At 36.8% G+C, this 22709-nt stretch overlaps 1 protein-coding gene and 1 non-coding gene across 7 annotated transcripts in view; one reads left to right on the top strand and one right to left on the bottom strand.

The window, feature by feature from the left end:
* The window catches only part of wap (DDB1 and CUL4 associated factor wap), a 292568-nt gene that overhangs the window by 130991 nt on the left and 138868 nt on the right, over positions 1 to 22709 (bottom strand). For all 6 annotated transcript variants that reach the window (XM_090404556.1, XM_090404554.1, XM_090404560.1 and 3 more), the window contains one exon: positions 5606 to 5729. In XM_090404556.1, the coding sequence (XP_090260682.1) occupies positions 5606 to 5729 (124 nt within the window). The remainder of the gene's footprint in view (positions 1 to 5605; positions 5730 to 22709) is intronic.
* TRNAP-AGG (transfer RNA proline (anticodon AGG)) lies at positions 11177 to 11247 on the top strand. Its single transcript has one exon. It is a non-coding gene; the product is annotated as a tRNA-Pro (tRNA).

The following is a 22709-nucleotide window of genomic DNA, read 5'->3' as shown; positions in this document are numbered from 1 at the left end:
TAAAACATTGGAACAAATATGAACTGGACTGTAAATTATCAAAGAAGCTCTTCGCTTTACTTACTCATTGTGTTGACTCAGGCTACTTCAGATTCGAAGACAAGATCTACAAACAAAACACCAGACCAGCCAATAAACAAATATATGATGGTGGTCTGAAAAGTTCTTGGCCTCGGCCATAGATGGCAACACTATTGGCAAGATTTTTTTTTCTAAGTTGGTACATCTGTCATAAGCATCCATGTGAAATTGCAAATCATTCTATCAAGTAGTTTGTTTTATTATTATTATTAGTCGTGACACCTCCAAGGAGTCCAGAAGACTCATCATGGGTCTTCGATGGGACACCTACTATACAACCATCTCCACCACTACACCGAACCTCTACTACCAACCATCTCCATCAACCGCCCACCACCACCACAACTAGTATTTTTTGTCTATAAATTGCGTGTTTCTGAAGGGCCAATTTGTCTGTATGCGGGATGAAAAACCAGAGTTTCTGGGAGGGAAAAAAAAAAAAATCCCTGCTACCTACATATGAGATCGGCTAACTCACCTTCGATTGAAAAAGCCCACATAAAGATTTCTCCCATCACGACGAGATTCGAACTTAGGCTTATTCCAATTGAAGTGCGCAGTGTACCGTTGTTCTTCCAATTGCACTACAGAAGCGCTTATACAGCTGTCTGAAGCAAGTGTTGTCTGTATCCCTTGAAATGGATAAAATTGAGTATCGTGCAGTTATAAAATTCTTTGTAAAAAAGTCATCTTTGTTTCCAAGATCAAAAACCTCAAACTGAACAAATCAGATATATGGCAAGCTTCGATGTAGTTTCGCTCTTTACCAACATACCAACCCAGGAGGTTCTCACTCTTCTCAAGAACAAATTATCAAAGAAGCTCTTCTCTTTATTTACTCGTTGTGTCGACTCAAGCTAATTCAGATTCGAAGACAAGATCTACAAACAAACCACCGGACTAGCCATGGGTAGTCCACTTTCGGTGCTAGCAAACATATTTCTCGAAGACTTTGAAGAAAAAGCAATTTTTTTGGCCATGCCGAAAGCTAAAATCTGGTTCCGTTATACTGACGATGTTTTTCTTATATGGGAACATGGCCCAGATAATCTCAAAGTTTTCTTGGATCATTTAAATAACTTTCATCACAACATCAAATTCACCTCTGAGCTAGAAGTTAACAATTGTCTTTCTTTTTTAGACAGCTAGCTAACCAGGAGTACTGATAATATTATAATTTCAATATTCAGGAAACCAACACATATAGATAAATATCTTCACACGTCTTCTCACTTAATTTCCTCAAAAGGACCTTTATCAATATTCAGGAAACCACCACATATAGATAGATGTCTTCTCACTTAATTTCCTCAAAAGGATCTTTATCAATTATTGATAAAGATCCTTTTGAGGAAATTAAGTGAGAAGACGTGTGAAGATATCTATCTATATGTGTTGGTTTCCTGAATATTGAAATTATAATATTATCAGTACTCCTGGTTAGCTAGCTGTCTAAAAAAGAAAGACAATTGTTAACTTCTAGCTCAGAGGTGAATTTGATGTTGTGATGAAAGTTATTTAAATGATCCAAGGTCCTTGAAATACTTTCTCTCCAAAAAAGTATTGAGAAATTTCTATTTCACTGTCATCAAACCAATGAAGATTCTACTACCCACAGAGCTTACATCTCCTTACCTTACATCAGTTCTCTCCCCCCAAATTGGAAAGAATATTAAAAAATTTCAACATCAAAACGTGCTTCTCTACTTTACCAAAACTCTGTTCTATCCTTAAGTCACCCTAAAGAAAAACATCACCTTGTTGTGTCGGAAAAAGTGCCAACTCACTTTTAATGAGTTATCCCATTTCCGACCCAACATAAGGTAACGTTAAAAGCCATGGATATGGACATGCTTATGCCTACCAGAAGAAAATGTGCATCTTGGTAACTAAGAACTGTGTCTAAACATTTTGTAGCTATTAAGTGAATTTTGACTAACCCATAATTTAAATAGATAATGTTTGTGGATTAATTAAAAGAGGAAAATTATGTATAATTACTGAAAGATAATAAGTGTATTGAGCCATGTCAAAAAACAGTTCGGAGCTGCAGTAACCAATCGGCCACCACTATGTGCGTGACGTAGCCACCAAGAGAGGGCACTCACATGAGGTATATAGGTTTCGGCACCAAATTCAATCGTTCTCTATTTTCTGTTCCTGGTTCCTGATTCCAAGTGCTGGATAGCTGTGAAGCTTGCCGCCGTGCCTGGCAAGATTCTCCCGTTGCTATACGGTGCCGCGTCGAGTGTAGCCACGTTGAAGGAATGCTGCCAGAAAGAGCCATTGGTTAGCCATGCCGACATATAAAACAGCGAAGAGGTGAATCTCTTTCGAATAGAATAGAAGTATGTTGCAGACGCCATAAGAAATATACGGTAAGGAAACCTGGAGATCTAGTTAAGGCAGTCCTAATAACTACCAGAAAAGCAAGAACGGTAAGACGCAAGTTTTCGTATTAGATTAACTAATAACCAAAGAGGGAAAAACAGAACGTTAAGGAACTCCATATAGTCAACTTCTACTTTGTATCTAAAGAACTGTAATCTTTTGGACATTCTGTCTACATCTAAAGAGCAAGTAACACCTTAAGCTTAAGCTGAGCTGGGAACCAAGGCTTCGGACTGTTTATGTTAGAAGAAACATTGTTATCGTTGTATAAAATTTGAATTTAAATATTAACTGAATTTTGGGGGAGGATAAAGCCTGAACATAAGAGAATATTGTCTCATGTGAATTTTGCAAGACGGAGTACGACTAATATGCTTCACACTAGAGTTGTAGAATGTATCTATGTATGTGTTATCCCCATATATGGGAACTGAGCAACTCAGTAACTCAGTAGAAATTAACCGAACCTGAATATAGTTATACAAAGAAGAGTGTAAGATTGATACTACAAGATTTTAGAGAAAATAATTTTGGATATGTAAATTTAAGAGGGGGGGGGGAGTTCAGGCTCTTTAGAATTGAAATCTCTGACCAAAGTGTATATACATGTATTTGTCTAAAATAAATGTATTTCTTTAATTTGAACCTCATGAGTCTGTCATTGTTCTGAGAGTTGAGTTACCACTTGTTAAAATTTGGACCATGCATAATTAGTAGGGGAATCCATTAGCAATTAAGAAAGGGGGACCACGACTGCAAACCACTTGATCCCTATATTGTTTTTTTTAGTTGTTTAAAATTGTGTCTCAGACTTCAGTTGCCAGCTGGCGCAGTCGACTTAAAGAATATAAATTTGTCGGCAACGGAAGAGCTGAAAATAAACAAGATAAGTGAATAATATAAAATAAATAAAGAATAAATAACAGGGAAGTAACCAGACATAACAACCTCTTCAGTTCCCAGGAGTATACAGAATTATTTGTAGTTGTGGTAAACCATATTATGGACAAACTGATAAATCAATCTTTCTCTGTCTCAAAGAGCACAAAAAAGACATGGAGACCACCAACACCAAATAGGTTGGAATCTAATTTCTAATATTCACAAATGTTACGATGAACTTGAAAGACGTATCCTGGAGTTCAAAAGAAATTGCCCTCGATTCTACCCACATGAATAGCAACCTTAGTTACCATTTACAAACCTCTCATAGCTCTGCTATTCAGTACTGCCGTTCTAGCGAGATCACACGCACGCATATAAATGTAGCTAGAATTGAAGCGCAGACTCTAATTCAAACTTAACTACAATTTTGGAAAGCTCTGTTATTGTAGGTGTGCAATGTTTCTATCGGTCTTTTTGTATATACCTTTGTGCTTTGCCTGATGAAGTTGGCTTACCAACGAAACTAGTTGTGTTCTTATTAAACTTTTATTCTTAATTATCTCGGTGTTTTAAGTAATTAAAATTATCGCACATATATATATGTATAATACTGTAAAAAACAAACAAGTAAATCAGGATTATGACACGGTCAAAACCTCAATTCATGACACTCAACTTACAGAAAAATTGGGGTTTGATTAATGATGGCTCATTTAATGACAGATTTCTAGAACCAATTAGTTCATAAAAGCAGGATTCACTGTATTATACTTGGCAAGAAATTGCTAAGTATAATACAGTGATAAATTTTATTCTATTCTAGAGCATAAAATCTAATTTCTCGTGCTCTAGAACAGAATAAAATTTAAGTATAATATACTTACTAATCTACCTAAAACACCTCACTACAACAATCTGTAATCCATAATTTTATAATATGGTGATACACACCAAGGTGCTACTTATGTGAAAAACATAATTTCTGCCATTAACACAACTCTCCATGGGGGATCTGGTTCCTGCTAATGAAATCATAATAAATCATCCAGAAGGTACTTAAGCATTGAAGGCAGTAGGTTTTTCTGCCTACTATTGAGGAGAGCTACGGTCTGACACAGTCCTGTAAGGTACTATATTCCAGAGTAATTCAGATAAAGCAATGAGGAATCTTTTCAGACGACTCATGTGGGTCTTAAAATATTGAGAGAGCTCTATTAAACTAACAGCTTTTGTAACCCTTGTGGCAATTTTTTGAACAAATTGTTTATTTCAATAAAGGTTAAAAAATATACTTATATCTAGACTCATGCACACTTGAGCAACTTGATATGAAGTCAACTGCTGTCTATATATAAGTAGTCTAATTGCAAAAATGCTTCAAAAGCAAACTTCTGTTTCATTATGCTGGGGATGAAAAATAAAGATGAATACAGGAATATTTGCCAAGTATAATGCATATATGTTTGATTGAAACGGTACTAATTAAAATAATGCTTTTAGCACACAACCAAACTGGCTCCTTTTCTTTCCAATAAAAGGTAATGATCATATCATGTGTGAATGTTAAGTGATAGTGAAATTTAACAACATAATTTTTGAGACTATTATGTAGTTGTTTTTTTTCAAGAATCTTCCTTTCTCATTAATTTATGAATATGTTATATGAAAGGATTTGAATTTTAAAGAGTGCTGCTAGTATAAAATAAGGTACAGGAGAAAAATAGATAAGACTGGTCATAAATGGGGAGCTGCATTACATGCATTAATATAATAAAATGAATTTGAAAAAAATAATTAACAATGGAGGACTTATGTGAGAATTTCATTCTCAAAAAAATTTTAGCTGAGTACCAAGGGCAATGTCAACATTCAGGTGATGATATTCTTGATACTTGGGCAAACATTTTAAGAAATAACATTGGAGGACTTGTGTACAAATTTTATTTATCTGTACATAAGTTTATTTTAATGTCTACTTACATTCTTATTTTTGCAATATATGTGCAGCCTAGTTCACTTAAATAAGGGTTGTGCTTGGCAATTCTCAATGCATCGATTGTTATAGTGATTAGATTCTGTCATAAATGTCAGAAGTAAAATAACTTTCATGACGAAGACCACGATGTACTTTCTAACAGAAGTACACCAAATTGATTAAGTATAGATTGTTATCTATATTTAAAATCTATCATTACAGTCATATAGAAAAATAGTGTCACTTAATATCAAAAAAAATAAAGAAACTCACCCACACTGGCAAACATGTCTCTTCCACCTCCTGCTCTACTAAAGGCAATATCATATACTTCTTTGTCATGCGCAATTAACTGAGTCTTTACATGACCTGAGACTCTTCCTAGGACTTGTCCAGTCTGAAAAAAAGTTTATATATTATGCAAAATAGGAGAAGGAATTCATTAATTAATCACTTGTTTTCATGGCTCAAATATAAGGTCAGGGATCTAACTCTGCCTTTACAGATTTTATATATAAAAAAACTGCTCCAAAAGGTCTGTGTTGATCAGGATAGCTTATCTTTTACTAAAAATTGGCAGAATCAAGTAGAACAACACCTAGAATTAAACAAGAAATAAAAAAAGAAAAAGAAAAGGCTAACCTTTCAAAATAACAGAAATCATAATAGGACTATGGAGTCTATAAAAAATGGAAAAGCAACAAAAACAGGATTTCATGTACTTATTTAGCAACTATTTTGAAATACTTTCATTATTAGCTATCTGCAAAAAGTTATATTTATCTACTCCAATATTTATAAACGCTATGAAAGGACAGTCCAACAGACAGCCTTGCTTGAGAAACATTTTTATTACAGAAAACAATTCAGCCTTAGATTTGACAATCTTTGTATATCACAGATCCTGAATTTTGAAAAGTACATAAAGGATGGCTCAGCCATAGCCAAGTTAGCCAGTCTTGGGCGTGGACAGCAGGGTTTTTTCCCCAGTTTATTCTGGGGGTTTTCATCCTGCAAAGCAGGCAAACTGGCCTTGAGAACTCAACACTACAGGCCATAGGATACACCAGGGCATAAGGCTGACCACCTTATCCTGTAAACGGAGTGAGGTCCGATGATCAACGGACCCTCGACACCGCAAGGTAAAAGAGGGTATAAGGAAGATGACAAAGGATGGGTTTGAAAGGAAAGCTAAAGGTAGGACTTGTTCTAGCTGATTTTAGTGCTAGCCATGACACTATCAACCACTAACAACTTCTCTTTAGCAAGATTTACAGCATTACCAAAGACTACAAACTTACATGCCTTTTGCTACTGTTATGGAAAACATGATTCTTTGCAACTTTATTCAACAAAAAGAATTGCTAGTACATGCAAAAAGTGAACTGCTACCACGGAGGAGCGTGCCTGTCTGTTTTCTTTTCAACATTATGTGAGTGACTAACAAAGTTAACCAGTATAAGAGGATCTAGATCATTTTCAATATTCAATTTTCAACAAGATTAGAAAAAAAAAAAAACTGGCAAATTATTACAAATAATATTTCTTGCATGTTGGTCCAGCCAAAATCCATATAATCCTATTTCATTCACCTATTAACCATAATGCTGATAGTGAATAAATACTACATGGAACAATATAGCCCTCAACATAGCAAAAACATCCATGAGGGTGTTACTCTTATTATTATTATTATGTGACACCTCCAGGGAATCCAATGACCTCTCTAAAAATGTAGAGAAAACAATGGCTAAGACTAATAAAAAGAACAACATCCTCAAAGATGTGCAACTTCTGATGCCAAGGACAACTCTTTATGTTTTAGCAACCAAAAAATGTGCAAAATGCAATATGAGCAAATTTATGCCACATCTCCAAACTTAATGTAACATTAAACTAGAGCTGCAACAAATCATCATTTGCTTAAAATCAACAAAGGTGATTGTTCTCTATTAGCTTTCTGATACAGCCCTAACAGTAATTAGAAAAACTGTCCTTGCAATGAAAAAGATGCTCATAAACAACTGAATGATCACAATCCAGATACATCTGATATATGGAGACACCATCCAGACAGCACTTCATGCCACAGTTTGTCTTCTAGAGCAGTGGTTCCCAACCTCTTCCCACTTGTGTACCCCTTTTAAATCCATTTCTATAAGTTGTACCCCTTGTTTTTAAAATAGCTGTTTTTAAATACTGACACTTTTGTTCAGTGCCTATCTTAATGTAAAATAGTGGAAATGAGGTTTTTCCGCCATTACTGATCATATTTCGTGTACCTCTGAACAGCCCAGTACTACCCCCCCCCCAAAGTTGACCAATGTTCTAGAGAACTACTTAGTAAACCAGTAGCAACCATATACCAGAAATCTGGCAAAACAATAAATCACCTGATGACAATATCCAAAATGAGCTACAGCTACGAGGAGAAAAACTACTGCCTAGCAAGCATCTGGAACACTTGAAAAGCATAAATATGCCACACATTAAGAGATACAAATGCAAACACAAACTCAAAAAACACAGGTGAGATTCAGAGCTCTATAAGAGTAATGAAACAGAAATCACTAAACATCTTTTGCTGTATGGATTAATTTTAGCTGCTGAATTTTGAGTTGTTCCCAATGAACACAAAATAAATGATTCAAAACATTTACTGTGTACAAACATAAGAATGTAAAAATTACAGAACAAAATATTTTACAATTTTTTTTCTTTCTTATGAATTTTATTTTTGTATGTGATCATCCATTATACTAACAACATGTCTTTAATAAGAATGATTGTAGGCCTGTTTTCAAAATATGGATGAGCATCTTTAAATTTATTTTATCTGTATATGGAATTCCTTAGTTCTGGATGCCAAATTTTACTTTTGTTTAACTATTTGCAGAGGCAACATCATTTCAAAATTATGAACTCCAAATCTGGCTGTATGGAACCGAAAAAAAAAAAAAAAAAAAAAAATTGGAATTAGAAGTTAGTTACTCAATACTAATTTAAGAAAACACTCATAGATCAACTTGGCAATTACTCATACTCTATGCAACATTAAAACAAGCTAACTATGTTATTCAAAATCAAACTCTTAATTTTTGTTACATTAAAATACATTTCTCAACCCGTTACTATTCTGATATAAATCATCTACGAATTATCAAATTGACATATAATCTCAGTCACACGCAGCTAAAATTTCACTCCTGACATTACTTTGTTTAGCAGAATTACCTTATCTCAAAATTCAAATCCTTGTTATAGTCCACTATGAAATGTCCACTTAATATGATCTAACATTAAATTCTGTCTCATTTAAACATACAACAAAGGTCTTTACGTTACCCAATCCTTTTCTTCCAAAGGTCTGTTAACGGCTGCGTGTATTGCGGGTCCTCCTTCCTTGGTAGCTTCCGCAATGGGCTTACGACTACGCTGTCCGTTTTACATTCTTCCCGGACTCTAAATTCTCACTGCCTTGATACAGCGCATTCTCTGCTCCCCTTCGAGTGGGATATCTTTCTCGCTCGTCCCTACTCCATTCGCTATTCAGGAATCCTCGAAGTGAAGTCAGGAACCACCAAAAAAAACCCTGCATTACTGCATGCATTCCGCTTATATTTCGTCCTTTCTTTCCCATACGACCCTTCGTTTTTCATGCCCTTAAGGTGATCCTTAAGTCCTAGCTGCCATTTAGGTGATGTATTCTTGGGAATCCTGCTTACGTCATCTTCCTCATACGTTATAGCTGGCGGCATTATGGCCGATATGTGCGTATGTAACTTGCCCTTTGCACTCTTACCTTCTTTGGCGACTTATTAAGTTTAACACAGCTTAATGGGACAAGATTATACTACAATTTCCTTATTAAAATTTCACTAATCCTATAATCCTTCAGTTTAACTTCAAATACAAGATTTTTCTAGTATGATTTACATGTTATTATACAAATTCGTTTACAACATAAATTCAGAGCTGTGTGCTGTCAACCAGGTATTATCTGAGTTAGCTAAATTCTTATGTTAGATTCTGAATGAATAAATTTCTAAAATTGTCCATTCAGGATCTAACAGTATCTTATTGTGAGAGAGAATACTAAAGTATGCTTACCTTAATGCTCAGGGACTATTCCATATATTGTCTGTTTATACAAAGTATAAACAAATTAGTGGAGTGATCAAACTCTAGATGTAACCAGTTCAAACTTTTAAAAGTCACCAGATGCTTTACTTAATTCAAACCATGGATATACACATAAACTATATGGTTTCCCTGTGGCTATCCACCTAGATTACACAATTTCTCCAATAAAGCATTTCAATAAAACCTATAATATAACTGTATTGGCAGTGTTTTTATAACTGTCCAGATTACTATCCACTTTTATAGTGAAAGTTCCTTAATATATAATATACACTGGATTTTAAAAACAATTTTCAACTTTGTCTAGTGTCTACAGACATACTAATCAGTCTGGCTATTGTTTCAATATTTACTAGAGTATCTTCATTAGACACATGAGATTTGCTTAAGCAAGATTTCGAGATATTATCAAGTCTTTAATGTCATAACTTATTCTAGTTACTTCAGTTGTCAAAATAAATTTTACAAACTAGCTGAATGAACAGCAATAAGAAGTCATCTTTCCTCAGCTTTGGCTAGCTACTTCATGAAATATTTTGAATGCATTCTTCACATTCATCCAAAGCCTTCCTTCAGTGTGGTGCAAATTTGTTGACATTTTTGTAGAATAGCAGGGTCAATAACAGAGCTCCAGGAATTTCTCAATAAAATTAAAGCCTTTCACCTAATAAAAAATTTATTAGAAAAAGAAATTAAATGTTTCTTATGATCACAACATTCTTTGTCAAGCAGATATATTCAGTTCTAAGTTTTCTAGAAATTATCATTACAGTAATCTCCAGTATAGCTCAGTGGAAGTGGCATTTGCATCCTCTGCACTAGGGTGCCTGAGTTGCTAACTAGAGGAAATGTTCTAAATTAGTTGATCTCTGGCACAGGCAAAGCAGGTTTTTTTCTCCGAGACACTCAACCATAGAATCCACATTATTTCACATAATAACATACTCTGTTAGGAACTACAAGATGGCAACACTTGTCAGTCATCTCATCAGATGCTGCTTATAATTAGTGATAGTCTTGGGCCAGATATCTGTGATTCGCTACCGGTTGATACCGAACTTCCCACTTAGTTTCCAAAACTTACTACTTCCCTACATGAATATTCCTATATATGAATAAAAGGTGTTAGCTGATTTTTAGTTGAGTAACCTTCACGGAATCACTCATTGTGGGAGGGCCACTTAACCTAGTAACATGTCTATCATATTGAACCTTAAAATCATTTACATGTTCCTCATTAACAACACTCTCCAGCAACACATTCCACTCACCAAACACTCTCATGTAAAAAAAATCTATTCCTCACATCCTTCTTCACACAACTTACAATTCCAAGGATGATGTCTCACTCTCACCATCTTATCTCTACTCTTTTTATACTCACTTCTATATTAATCTGATAAAATCCCTTAATTTGAAGGACTATCATATCACCTCTTTTCATCCTATTTACTAAACTCTGCACTTTACATTCCCTCATGACCATCACTCTAGATGGTTATGAGGGAATGAGATGCCTCATACAGAGGAACTACCTCCTTATCCCTACAAGTCAATGTACTTATTACATCAGCAATATGATGTGCAGTCTTTCTTTGCAACACTTGAACTTTCCTCCACTGTCTACTATCCCCCCTCAGAACACAAATCTTACCCACTTCCTAAAGTAGAGCTCTACCAATACAATATACAACCTTGTGTGGCTCGTTGGTCTAGAGGTATGATTCTCGCTTAGGGTGCGAGAGGTCTGGGTTCAAATCCCAAATGAGCCAGTGTTTCAAAAGTGCCTCATTTTGGGCAGCATCAAGGAGCCAGAAGGTTAAAAGTGGGATCTCACAGGGCTCAGTACTGGGACCTGTATTGTTTAACCTTTACATCAGTGACACTGTCAATGGATTGCAGGAGGATATTCAGTTGTTTGCAGATGATATGAAGCTGGGAGGGGTTATTAGTAATAATGCAGATGCGGAAGCCCTACAAGAGGATTTGAATAAACTAGACAGATGGGAAAATGAATGAGGGTGATCAGTTTAACGCAGCAAAATGCAAAGTCTTGAAGTTTGGGATACATCGATGGGAGGCTGCAAACACGATTGGAGGAGTTGTACTGGAGAAAGTAGGGGAGACAAGAGATCTGGGGATGATGATTGATAGAAAACTGAAATTCAGGAAGTATATTGCAAAGGTGGTGAAGGAAGGTAATTCAGGGGATTGCTGCAATACTGAGAAGAATGCTGACCACCTGCAGAGATAAAAGAGTTATCATTCCATTGTTTATGACCCTGATCAGACCACACTTAAGACTATTGTTCTCAAATTTGGTCCCCAGGATTTGAAGGGGATAAATTAACCGTGGAAAGGGGTGCAGAGGTAGATAAAAAAGATGATTTCAGGACTGCACAATGTTAGTTATGAAGATCAGCTGAGGGAATGTGGACTGCAAAGTCTGGTAGATAGAAGAAGGAGAGGTGATATGATTGAGACTTTAAACTGTTGAGGTTGAGAGGTAGTTACAGGGTTGACACTGGGAAGTTCTTTAGCTTGGTGGAACAGTGAGGAGTGATGACAAGGGGCCATCCCTGGAAGTTGCAAAAGGAAGCTGTGAGCAAGAGGGTGAGGAGTGGTTGAACCGTGGAATGCATTGCCTGATAGAATGGTGAGAGCAAGAATGGTCAATGAGTTCAAGGAGTAGTATGACAGACTGTGTTTCCTAGGAAGGACCTCCCACGATGAGTCTTTTGACTCCATGGAGACCTGAATAATAATAATATCTCCAAGTATAACACCTTGCATTTATTAATATTAAAACTACAAACCCACTCATTTGTCCAAGCTAAATGACTATTCAAATATTCCTGTTGAGAATTAATATCTGCAATACTTGGATCAGAATCCTGAGGAATGCAAGTGGTCACTTTCCTTTTCTAACACTGCTCCACTATACACAACTTGCTGGTATTGCTCAGAAAGCCAATCCTCAATCCACTGTAGCAAATCTCTCCAATCCTATCTTCAGCAGATTATACACCAACTTGTTATGCAGTAATCTATCAAATAGTTTTGAAAAATCCAACATTCATCACTTTATCATAAAATGTAAGCAGATTGCTAAAACAAGACCTGATCATCATAGAGGATACTATGTCCATCAACACAATCCTGTATTTCTAACCAATTTCTCAATTCCTTGACCACAACTACAAATATACAGACCAGTCTATAATTAGAAACTTCTGTCCTAGAACGTGCATGCAGAGTGGTACAATTTTGCCTTCTTTTTGCTCATTCAGAACTTTAATCACTATAAGATTTTCATTAAATAACCAAGTCAAAGACACAGCTAACTTTTTGCACATTCTTTAAAATATGTGCTGATATGTCATCCATTCCCACAACCTTAATATTCGATCCAATCAACTTCTGATTCTTTCATTTCTATTTCATCTAATATTTGCCTTCCTTCTGATTGTTGAACAGCATCATTAACACCAGCATGATATATTTGATGAAGTGGTGATTAAATAGCTTCACTATATCCTTTGCTTTGGTCCAATAACTATTCACCAGTGTACCTTTCCATAATTATTCTTCCTCTTGCTTGCCATGTAACAGAAGAATTCCCTTGGATTATCTTTAGCCTGACTGGCTGATCAGGCTAAAGGCTGAGTGGTTTGTATACCCATTCTCCAACCAACAGGCTACAAGTTCAAATCCTGTTGCAGGTATGCATACTTTTGAAATATCTTTAGGTGGGAGATGAATTTTATTATCAAGTGAAACTACTGGCTCACTTAATGGAAGTCTGAAGTGACAGCTGCATGTTTAGTCTCCTGAGTTGGGTGCCTGCAATATGTAAAATATTTTTAAGAAAGAAAAAAAATAATTAAAAAATTCTTTCATCCATAGTACCTAATGTACTATAAGGTTTGTAACCTTTTGGTAGGCGAGTGTCAGAAAAATTACTTTTTCATCTAATAGTGATACTTCCATCGGTAACACATACATATACAGAACTAATGAACTTTCAATTGATGCTCAAGAAGTTAATCAGGTAGCCATTCCTTATCTTTGAGGGATCTCAAAGAGCAAACCAAGGAGCTAACAACTTATTATGAAGTCACCACCAAAAGTAAACTCTTTACATTTCATGTTGACCAAAAATTTTCATTTTTAGGATTTGGGATTAGATAAGTTTCTCCCACTGATATTTTGTGGTGTTTATGAGATCCCGTGTATCTATGATTTATTTTATTTGGCCAAAACAAAAGATACACAGCTGTTCACTGCAAAAATTACATCAAGCACTGTGGAGTCAGAAAAATCTAAACTTGTTAAAACATACTATCACCTCCTCACAAGGTTTGCCAGAAGACAATTCTTGCATAAGAGTAGGTTGTTGTATAGAATTACAGCTGAAGCAACTAAGGCTATGAGGCCAATGTATTATGTCTGTAAAAACTGCATGTATCTTTGGCCTATTCTGCAGGATGAAAAATCTGTTCTCTCAAAGCAGCAGGTTCCTTATGGAAAGACTGTATAAGAAAAGTTGTAATGTTGTCAGTAATGATGCAATCCTATCTTAGTAGTCTATATATCCCTTGTATGCATGCATGAGTGTGTATTCCCATGTGGTGAACAGAGTTAAAGAATAGTCCCAATGTAGCCCATGCATGGCGTAAGAGGTGAATAAATGAGTATCCAATGCCTAGGGGTATACGGACTAACAACCCCACTCTGTGAAAATTTATATGTTGAGAAGTCCAAAAAAGATAACAACTGGCTGCTTTTACAAAAACAAGCTAGCAAGCAATTTAAGAATTTGAGACTCAGAAGCTGGAATGTTCTTTCTTTATACCAAAGTAAGATATTTTAAAAATATTGAACATCTTCCAATTACAATCATCCACAGAGATTCTATCGCACGCAAGACGGTAAACTGAAGCTGAAGTTATCTAGACACTGAATTGTTTGACCTTCGTAAAGCAGAACGGCTAGCAGAACTAAATATACAATTGGGTGCTGCTATAGACCAGGTGATGGAAAAGATGGTGGTGACAGTATGCACAAGCAAATAGAAGAAATGGGTGGAAGGAGGGTGATTATTATGGGAGATTTCAACTATGGTCGCATTGATTGGAGTGAGGAGAGGACACACGGGAGGAAGGAACTGGATTTTATGCGGTTATTAAGGGATAACTATCTGCGACAGCATGTAATGGAAAATACTAGGGGTCAGAGAGTGCTTGACCTAGTAATTACATCTGAGGATTTGGCTGTAACAAATATGACCACATTGCCACCAATCGGTGAGAGTGATCATAGAGTCTTAACTTGGGAGGTGGCTAAAGGTGTAGAATTTTCAATTAAGACAGGGTACATGTGGAATTATCGGGCTGGAAAGTATGACAAGCTTAGGAGTTTGATTGGTTCAGTGCCATGGCATGTACAACTGCAAGGACTAGAAGTTGATAGTGCATGGGAGGTAGTTAAGAAGTGCTTGCATGAAGCAATGGCTGACTGTATACCTAGAGTCCGAATAATAAATCAAGTAGGGGTTAAATGGATGAATAACACCATTAAGCTTGAGTTGCAAAAAAAGAAACAACTATGGAGGGAATTTAAGGAGAAGGGTGACCGGCAGGCACATGAACGGTATAAAGCACAGGCCAGAAGGGTGATGAGTGTGGTAAGAAAAGCAAAAAAGGATTACGAAAGACCATTGGCCATGCAGGCTAAAGAGAATCCTAAACAGTTTTTTAGATATGTGGCAAGTAAAAGGAAAAATGTACATGGCAGATTGATTTTAAAGAATGCCGATGGTAGGGAGGTAACTGAATCAGTTGAGATAGTTGAGTTACTGAGTGAGCACTTTGCAAAAGTATATCATCCAGGTGGTGACATTGCAGAAACGAATAAACCAGTAGATTATACGGGAATTGAGGTTAATGAAGTGGAGGTGAGTAGGCTATTGCATAACCTCAATGTCAATACATCTGTGGGATTGGATGGTATACCAGCTCGTGTTGTACGAGAAGCAGCTAAAGAATTGTCAGTACCCTTGACCATTTTGTTTAATTTGAGTCTCGGGTCTAGGTTAGTCCCGAGCGGGTGGAAAGAGGGGAAAATAGTTCCACTGCATAAAGGTGGTTCCAGGACTGCTGTTGTGAATTACCGACCGATTAGCATATCAGGAATCATTGTCAAGGTCTTAGAGAAAATAGTCAAGAGGAAAATACAAGATTGGATAGAAGAAAATGGGATACTGTATCGGGGACAGCATGGTTTTGTGAAGGGTAGGTCATGCCTCAGTAACTTGCTCACGTATTATAACACAGTGACGGTTGAACTGGATAAGGGTAATGGGTTTACGGTGATTCTACTGGACTTGCCAAGGCCTTTGACAGGATTCCACATGGAATTCTAATCAGTAAATTGCGGCATATGGGAATGGACATAGGGTTGGTGAGATGAATAGGAGGGTGGTTGATGGAGAGATATCAGAGAGTGGTTTACTCGGGAGTAGAGTCCACAAGACGGCCTGTGACTAGTGGTGTGCCACAAGGATCTGTTCTTGGACCACTGCTGTTTAATTTGTTCATAAATGATATAGGAAATGATCTGAGAGGAACAGTTCATTTGTTTGCGGATGATGCGAAGTTGGGTAGGGCAATAGTGAATGCAGATGACGTCAAAATTTTGCAGGATGATTTGGATAGATTGGAGGTCTGGGCTAAGGAGAATGGATGTCAGTTTAATGTGGCAAAATGTAAGGTTATGCATTTTGGGGTGAAAAGATTAGCGGCAGTTTACTGCATTGGTGGAACCGTGCTCCAGGAAATTGATGAGGCACGAGATTTAGGAGTGTTGGTAGATAAGGAATTGAAATTTAGGGGACACATTGCAAAAGTGACCAAAACAGCTCATCAAATCACTTGGTTGCTGAAGAATACGTTGACAAGCAGAGACAAGCAGGTTATTGTTCCTCTGTATCGAGCCTTGATAAGACCCCATCTAGACTACTGTGCTCAGATTTGGTCACCTAGGTTTCTTCTTGATGGGGAGGAGGTGGAGAGGATCCAGAGGCGAGTGACCAAGATGATAGCAGGTCTGTGGAATGAACCGTATGAGAACAGGTTGAGGATTTGTGGGTTGCAAAAATTGGTTGATAGGCGGAGGAGGAGAGATATGATTGAGACATTCAAATTACTGAAGGGTTTCTATAAAATTAATTCAGAAGATATTTTTGAGAACAGGGCTGGTTGTGGGAGGACTAGGGGACATCCATGGAAACTGGGCAAAAGTGTGGTTAGTAAAGGTGTTAGAGCTGGGTTCTTTACTTTTAGAGTAGTGAATGAGTGGAATGTGCTCCCTGAGTCTGTGGTGGATGCTGTGACAGTGAATGAGTTTAAGGCGAGGTATGATAGATACTGTATGAATGTCAAATAGTTGTGATGAATATGATTTGGGGCCTCCCTCGATGAGTCTAATGACTCCCTGGAGTTGCCCGTAATAATAGTAATAGTAATAATAATAGTAAAACGCTGCCGGGACAATCAGGTAATCCCAAATTGTGTAAAATTTAAGCATCAATTCTCTTCACAGAAGGCTCTCCGAATTTATAACCGAGCTAGCTTTGCCCTGCTACGAGAACAAATTACCGCTACGCGCGTTCTCCTAGCTGACGCAAACAAAGCTATTCGAGCACTAGAGGAGGAGCTTTCCAACATGCTGAATCACGATCTTTGGACGATTCTATATGACGTCCCGTGCACTTCTGCAGATAAAGAATTTGAGAAAATAAGGAGTCGACACATCAAGAAATTTGATAACCTGAAAAAGAACTCTACCTCCGAACCAAAACTACCACTCAACACGGTAGTCAACCTTTCTTCCATGGATTTGAAGCCTGAGGCACTCAACGTTCTTACACATGCCACAATTTCGGCATTGCTCCGAAAAAAATACTGACCGAAGAAATAATGATCCAGATCGAATGCGGTATCTGCCACCTTCCAAACCACATCGCCAACAATATTAGACTGGATGTAGCCTGTGTTCTCACCAAAGCAAGACCACCAAAAACCAACATATCCAATAATGAATACAAAGCTCTACAAGAAATGAAGAAAAACAAAGAAATAGTAATCACCAAAGCGGATAAGGGGAACGGCACCGTGGTTCTCAACCAAACTGACTATACAGGTAAGCTGAAGTCTTTATTATTAGATTGGGCTGCCTATCTCCCTATTGAACATAATCCCACCAACTCACCAATCAGAAAACTCCATAGGTTCCTTAAGAAGGTCACTTCTTGGCCTATGGAAGTTACCAACAAACAAACCTTTTAACTCTAGATCCCCCTCCCCCATATATATGGACTTCCAAAAGTACATAAACAAAATGTGCCATTACAACCCATAGTGGATGGCATTGATTCCCCCACATACAAATTAGCCAAACATTTAGCCAAAGAGCTCATACACTATACTGGCAACACACCTTCACACATAAAAAAACTCAGCCTACTTCAAAGCCAATATAGAAAACCTTACACTCCAACATACTGACATAATGGTCAGTTTTGATGTCTCCTCCCTATTCACAAATGTCCCACTCAAGGAAACCTTAGAGCTCATCCAAGCCAAATTCCCTCCCGACATCTCAGCTCTATTTCAGTTCACAATGAAATCAGGCTATTTCGTTTGGCAGGGAAAATTTTACGAACAGATAGAGGGGACAGCCATGGGTTCACCACTCTCCCCACCCCTGGCCAACTTCTTTATGGAGACTTTTGAAGAGAATGCCTTAAACTCTGCCCCACAAAAACCTACTATACGGCTTCGCTATGTTGATGATGTGTTCGCTATTTGGCCACATGGCTCAGATACACTCCTCTCCTTCTTAACACACTTAAACAACCAACACCCCAGAATCAAGTTCACCCTGGAAAAAGAGGATAACAGCCTCCCTTTCCTAGACACTTAACACCCGCCAGCCTGATGGAACCTTGGTTTTCTCAGTTTATAGAAAACCCACCCATACAGGTAGGTACATTCACCAACAATCCCTCCCCCACCTCACAACAAGATGATTTTATTAAGACACTACATAACATGGCTAAACTAATCTGTTCAAATGACAATGCTCTAAATCCACTGAACTAAATCACATCCTTAACACGTTCTCGGCCAATGGCTACAATCCCCAAAAAATAAAAAAAAAATGCTAAAACTAGTACCCCCCCCCATTCACAATAAAGATTACTCTAAATCAATCACTATTCCCTACATCCGGGGAATAGTGATTGATTTAGAGTAATCCTTCGAAAAAAAACCAAAATCCTAAAAAAAATATGACCTGACCTCTTGTTACAAACCATATAGAAAATTGGCAATCCCTTATCCGCTCCACAAAAGACCAACCACTTCTCCTAGACCTACCTGGTGTTTACCAGGTCCCTTGCAGCTGTAAGATGTCCTATTTTGGCCAAACAGGCAGGACAGAAGGACTACATACAGTTTACCAGTACAGCCACTTTGGGCTTGCAGACCATCCACTGGATACTCGCCACAGAATACATTGGAAGAAAGCCACAGTAATACACCGCAACATCAGCCCAACGGCCAAGAATACCTAATATAGCCTGCTAAGGGACACCATCAGGACTTTAGGAAAAACAGTAGTCTCCTCTCTTCGACCTCATTTGTTGTTTTAGTGCCTGTGTGCATCTTAATCTTAAGTTCCCATGAAGATGGCAAAGTGACGTTGCCGAAATATGAGAAGTATATATTAAAGTTTATTTTAATTTATATTCCAGTTTACGTTGTGAATTCCTTAAGTAATTTAATAATTATTGAACATCTTAGAGGGGTTAACAAATGCAGAGCATTCTATCAAAAAATCAATTCCAGTCAAAGAGACTTTAAACCTAGATCAACTCTCTATAGAGGTAAAAGTGGTGAAATCATTAGTGACAAACAACCTATATTCAGTAGATGGACAGAACATTTTAATTATCTATTGAATGAAGAAGCACAAGAGTCAGATTTTATTATACCTAACACTGATGAAGAACCTAATGAATAGGCACCATCTATAGATAAAGTTAAGGTGGCCATCAAAACACTCAAAAACAACAAAGTGCTTAGACTTTATAATATAGCATCAGAATTGCTAAAAAACTATGGGCCTGAAACTGCTTAAAAGGATGCACGAATTTATAGCTAAAATTTGGGATACAGAAAAACTTCCATTAGACTGGAATACAAGCATTATCTGCCCAATACTAAAGAAAGAAGATATCATGATTTGTTTTAACTACAGAGATATCAGCCTCCTCTACACATCATATAAAATTTTTTCAAACATACTCTTTACAAAACTATTGCCACATGTTGATCAACAAATTGGGGATTACCAATGTGGGTTTCATAAGGGAAACCTACAGTTGATCAAATATTTAGTTTAAGACATACTTGAAAAGACTATTTAATATGATATTGATACTCATCATTTATCTGTAGACTTCAGAGCAGACTCGGACAGCATTAATAGGAATAAGAGTCCTGTAGTCTTAACTAACATTAGGTTAGTTAAGACTACAATACAGAAAACAGTATCTAAAATTCAAATACAAGGCAATCTTTCAAACGTATTTTTGCATAAAAAATAGAGTTCATTAAGGAGACTCCTTATCATATTTACTATCTCTAGAAAAAGTTATGAGACTCAGGAATTAATACAGAAAGAAACATCTATAAATCTGTACAAATCTTTACCTATGCAGATGACATTTATTTAGTTGCAAGGACAACCAATGCTCTTAAGAAAGCCTTTCTTTCCCATGAGGCTGCTGCAAAAAATATGCACCTGAAAATAAAAGATAAAACTAAATACGAGGGTGGTCTGAAAAGTTCTTGGCCTCAACCATTGATAGCATATCGGAAATTTTTTTTTCTAAGTTGGTACATCTGTCATAAGCATCCATATGAAATTGCAAGTCATTCTATCAAGTAGTTTGTTTTATACAGCTATTTGAAGCTAAAGTGTTGTCTGTATCCCTTGAAATGAATAAAATTGAGTATCGGGTGGTTATAAAATTCTTTGTAAAAGAAGGTTTAGCGCCAAAAGAAATTCATTCGAAGTTCATAAAAGTTTATGGGCACTCTTCTTCTTCATTTTTGACAATTAAGAAATGGGCTGGCAAGTTTAAACGTGGCTGTACCAGCCTTGAAGATGATCCATGTGAAGGACATCCAAAAAGTGCAACAACACCAGAAATCAGTGATCAAGTGCACGATATTGGATGATCGGCGAGTCAAAGTGCATGAAATTGCTGAAACTATAGGCATTTCAAAATAATGTGTAGGATATATTTTGCATGAAGAATTGCATATGAAAAAGCTTTGCGCAAATGAGTGCCCCAGTTGCTCACAGCAGATCAAAAACACACTCACATGAAAACTCTGAACAGTGCTTGGAGCGTTTTAACAAGAATAAAACTGATTTCATTGATTTATTACTATGGATGAGACTCTGATTCACCATTACACACCAGAATCCAAACAGCCGTCAAAACTGGACAGAAGCCAGTTGTTCAGCACCAAAGAAGACAAAAGTTGGTTTCATCAGCAGGAAAGGTCATGGCATCGGTGTTTTGGAATGCTAAAGCCATTTTGTTTATTAATTATCTTGAAAAGGATAAAACAATAACCAGAGTATATTATTCCGATCTATTAAACCAGACTAGATAAAAAAATTCGTGAGAAAAGACCTGGTTTGCAGAAGGAAAAAATCATCTTTCATCAGGATAATGCACCTGCTCACAAAGGTGTTTTGACAATGGGAAAATGAAGGGATTTGCACTATAAATTGTTGGAATCCTATTCCCCAGATTTGGCTCCCTCTGACTTCTATCTCTTCCCAAAATTAAAACTCTTCCTTGCTGGTCAGCATTTTTCTTTGAATCAGAGGTGATTACAGCTGTAGAGGGGTATTTTGTAGATCTTACAGAGAACCACTACAGGGATGGGATAATGGCAATGGCACATTGCTGGAATAAATGTATTAGTCTTAAGGGAGATTATGTTGAAAAATAAAAATAATTTCGAAATTATACATTCGTTTTTTTCATTATTAGGCCAATAACTTTTCAGACCACCCTCGTATATGCACTGCACTGCACCAGAAATGAATACCAGAACAATCCTCCCTTTATTGAAATAGGATCATACACATTTGAAAGTGTCCATAGCTTTATCTACTTGGGATCTGAATTGAACTGCCAAAATAAAACTTCATCAGAAGTACAGAATAGAATTATTGTCAATAAAAGTTTCTATGGTCTTAGGAAAATAATGAAATTGCAATTAATATCCAGAAATAATAAATTCTTGCTCCATAAAACTTTGATTCATCCTGTGTTGACATATGAGAAGATGCTTTAACTTTGAACTCTATAGATATTATAAAGAACCAGACATGATCAAATTTCTTAAAATTAATTGTGTAACTGGGCTGCACATCTTATAAGAATGAATGATAACAATCCTGTAAAAAATTATTACTTGCAAAACGATGAAGACCAAGATTATGATGGGAGGATGCCACTGAAAAGGATTTTCAAGCCATAAATGAGGAAAACTGGCATGCCAAAGCCAGAAATAAAGGAAGCTGCAAAATCTTCAGAGGCTTAGCCCATCCATGACTGTCGAGCCAATGATGATGATGATATATATCAGGAATTTGATATAGCAGAAATTATCAAAAATAATAAGAAATCAAAGTTCATTTTTTGTAGTAAATTTATGAACTGCACCAAAGATAAAGATCTGTTATTTCATGTTCTGTTTAGGAATGCAGCAAGTTGTTGCATTTTGGACTGTGTGAAGCATCATAATTTGAGGATGAGGAAAATAAAAAAATTCTTGCATTTGCAAGGCAGTCTAAATGTAAAATTTTTTTTGCACTATGTCCATTAACAAGATTTATGATTTTTCCCTTTTTTGTTCACGAAAAACTAATTACTTAGATATGATCAAGAATTAACTTTCATGTCACAGCTTAAAAGCTATTGAAGAAAATCCAAATTTCTCAACTAGTACTGTCCCACTAACACAATGGTAAAAGGATTCTCTGAATGAGAACTTGTCCATATGACAGGCTGGTCACAAAGGCACACAGTCATGACCAGTGGCGCACCCAGGATTTAATCTTGGGGGGGGGGGGGGGGGGG

The sequence above is a fragment of the Typopeltis vanoorti genome, chromosome 15 (genome assembly GCF_054136105.1).
Source record: "Typopeltis vanoorti isolate ZY-2024b chromosome 15, IOZ_Tvanoo_1.0, whole genome shotgun sequence".
Lineage (NCBI taxonomy): Eukaryota > Metazoa > Arthropoda > Arachnida > Uropygi > Thelyphonidae > Typopeltis > Typopeltis vanoorti.
The sequence above is the reverse complement of the archived record's forward strand: the minus strand, read 5'-3'. Positions and strand labels throughout refer to the sequence as shown.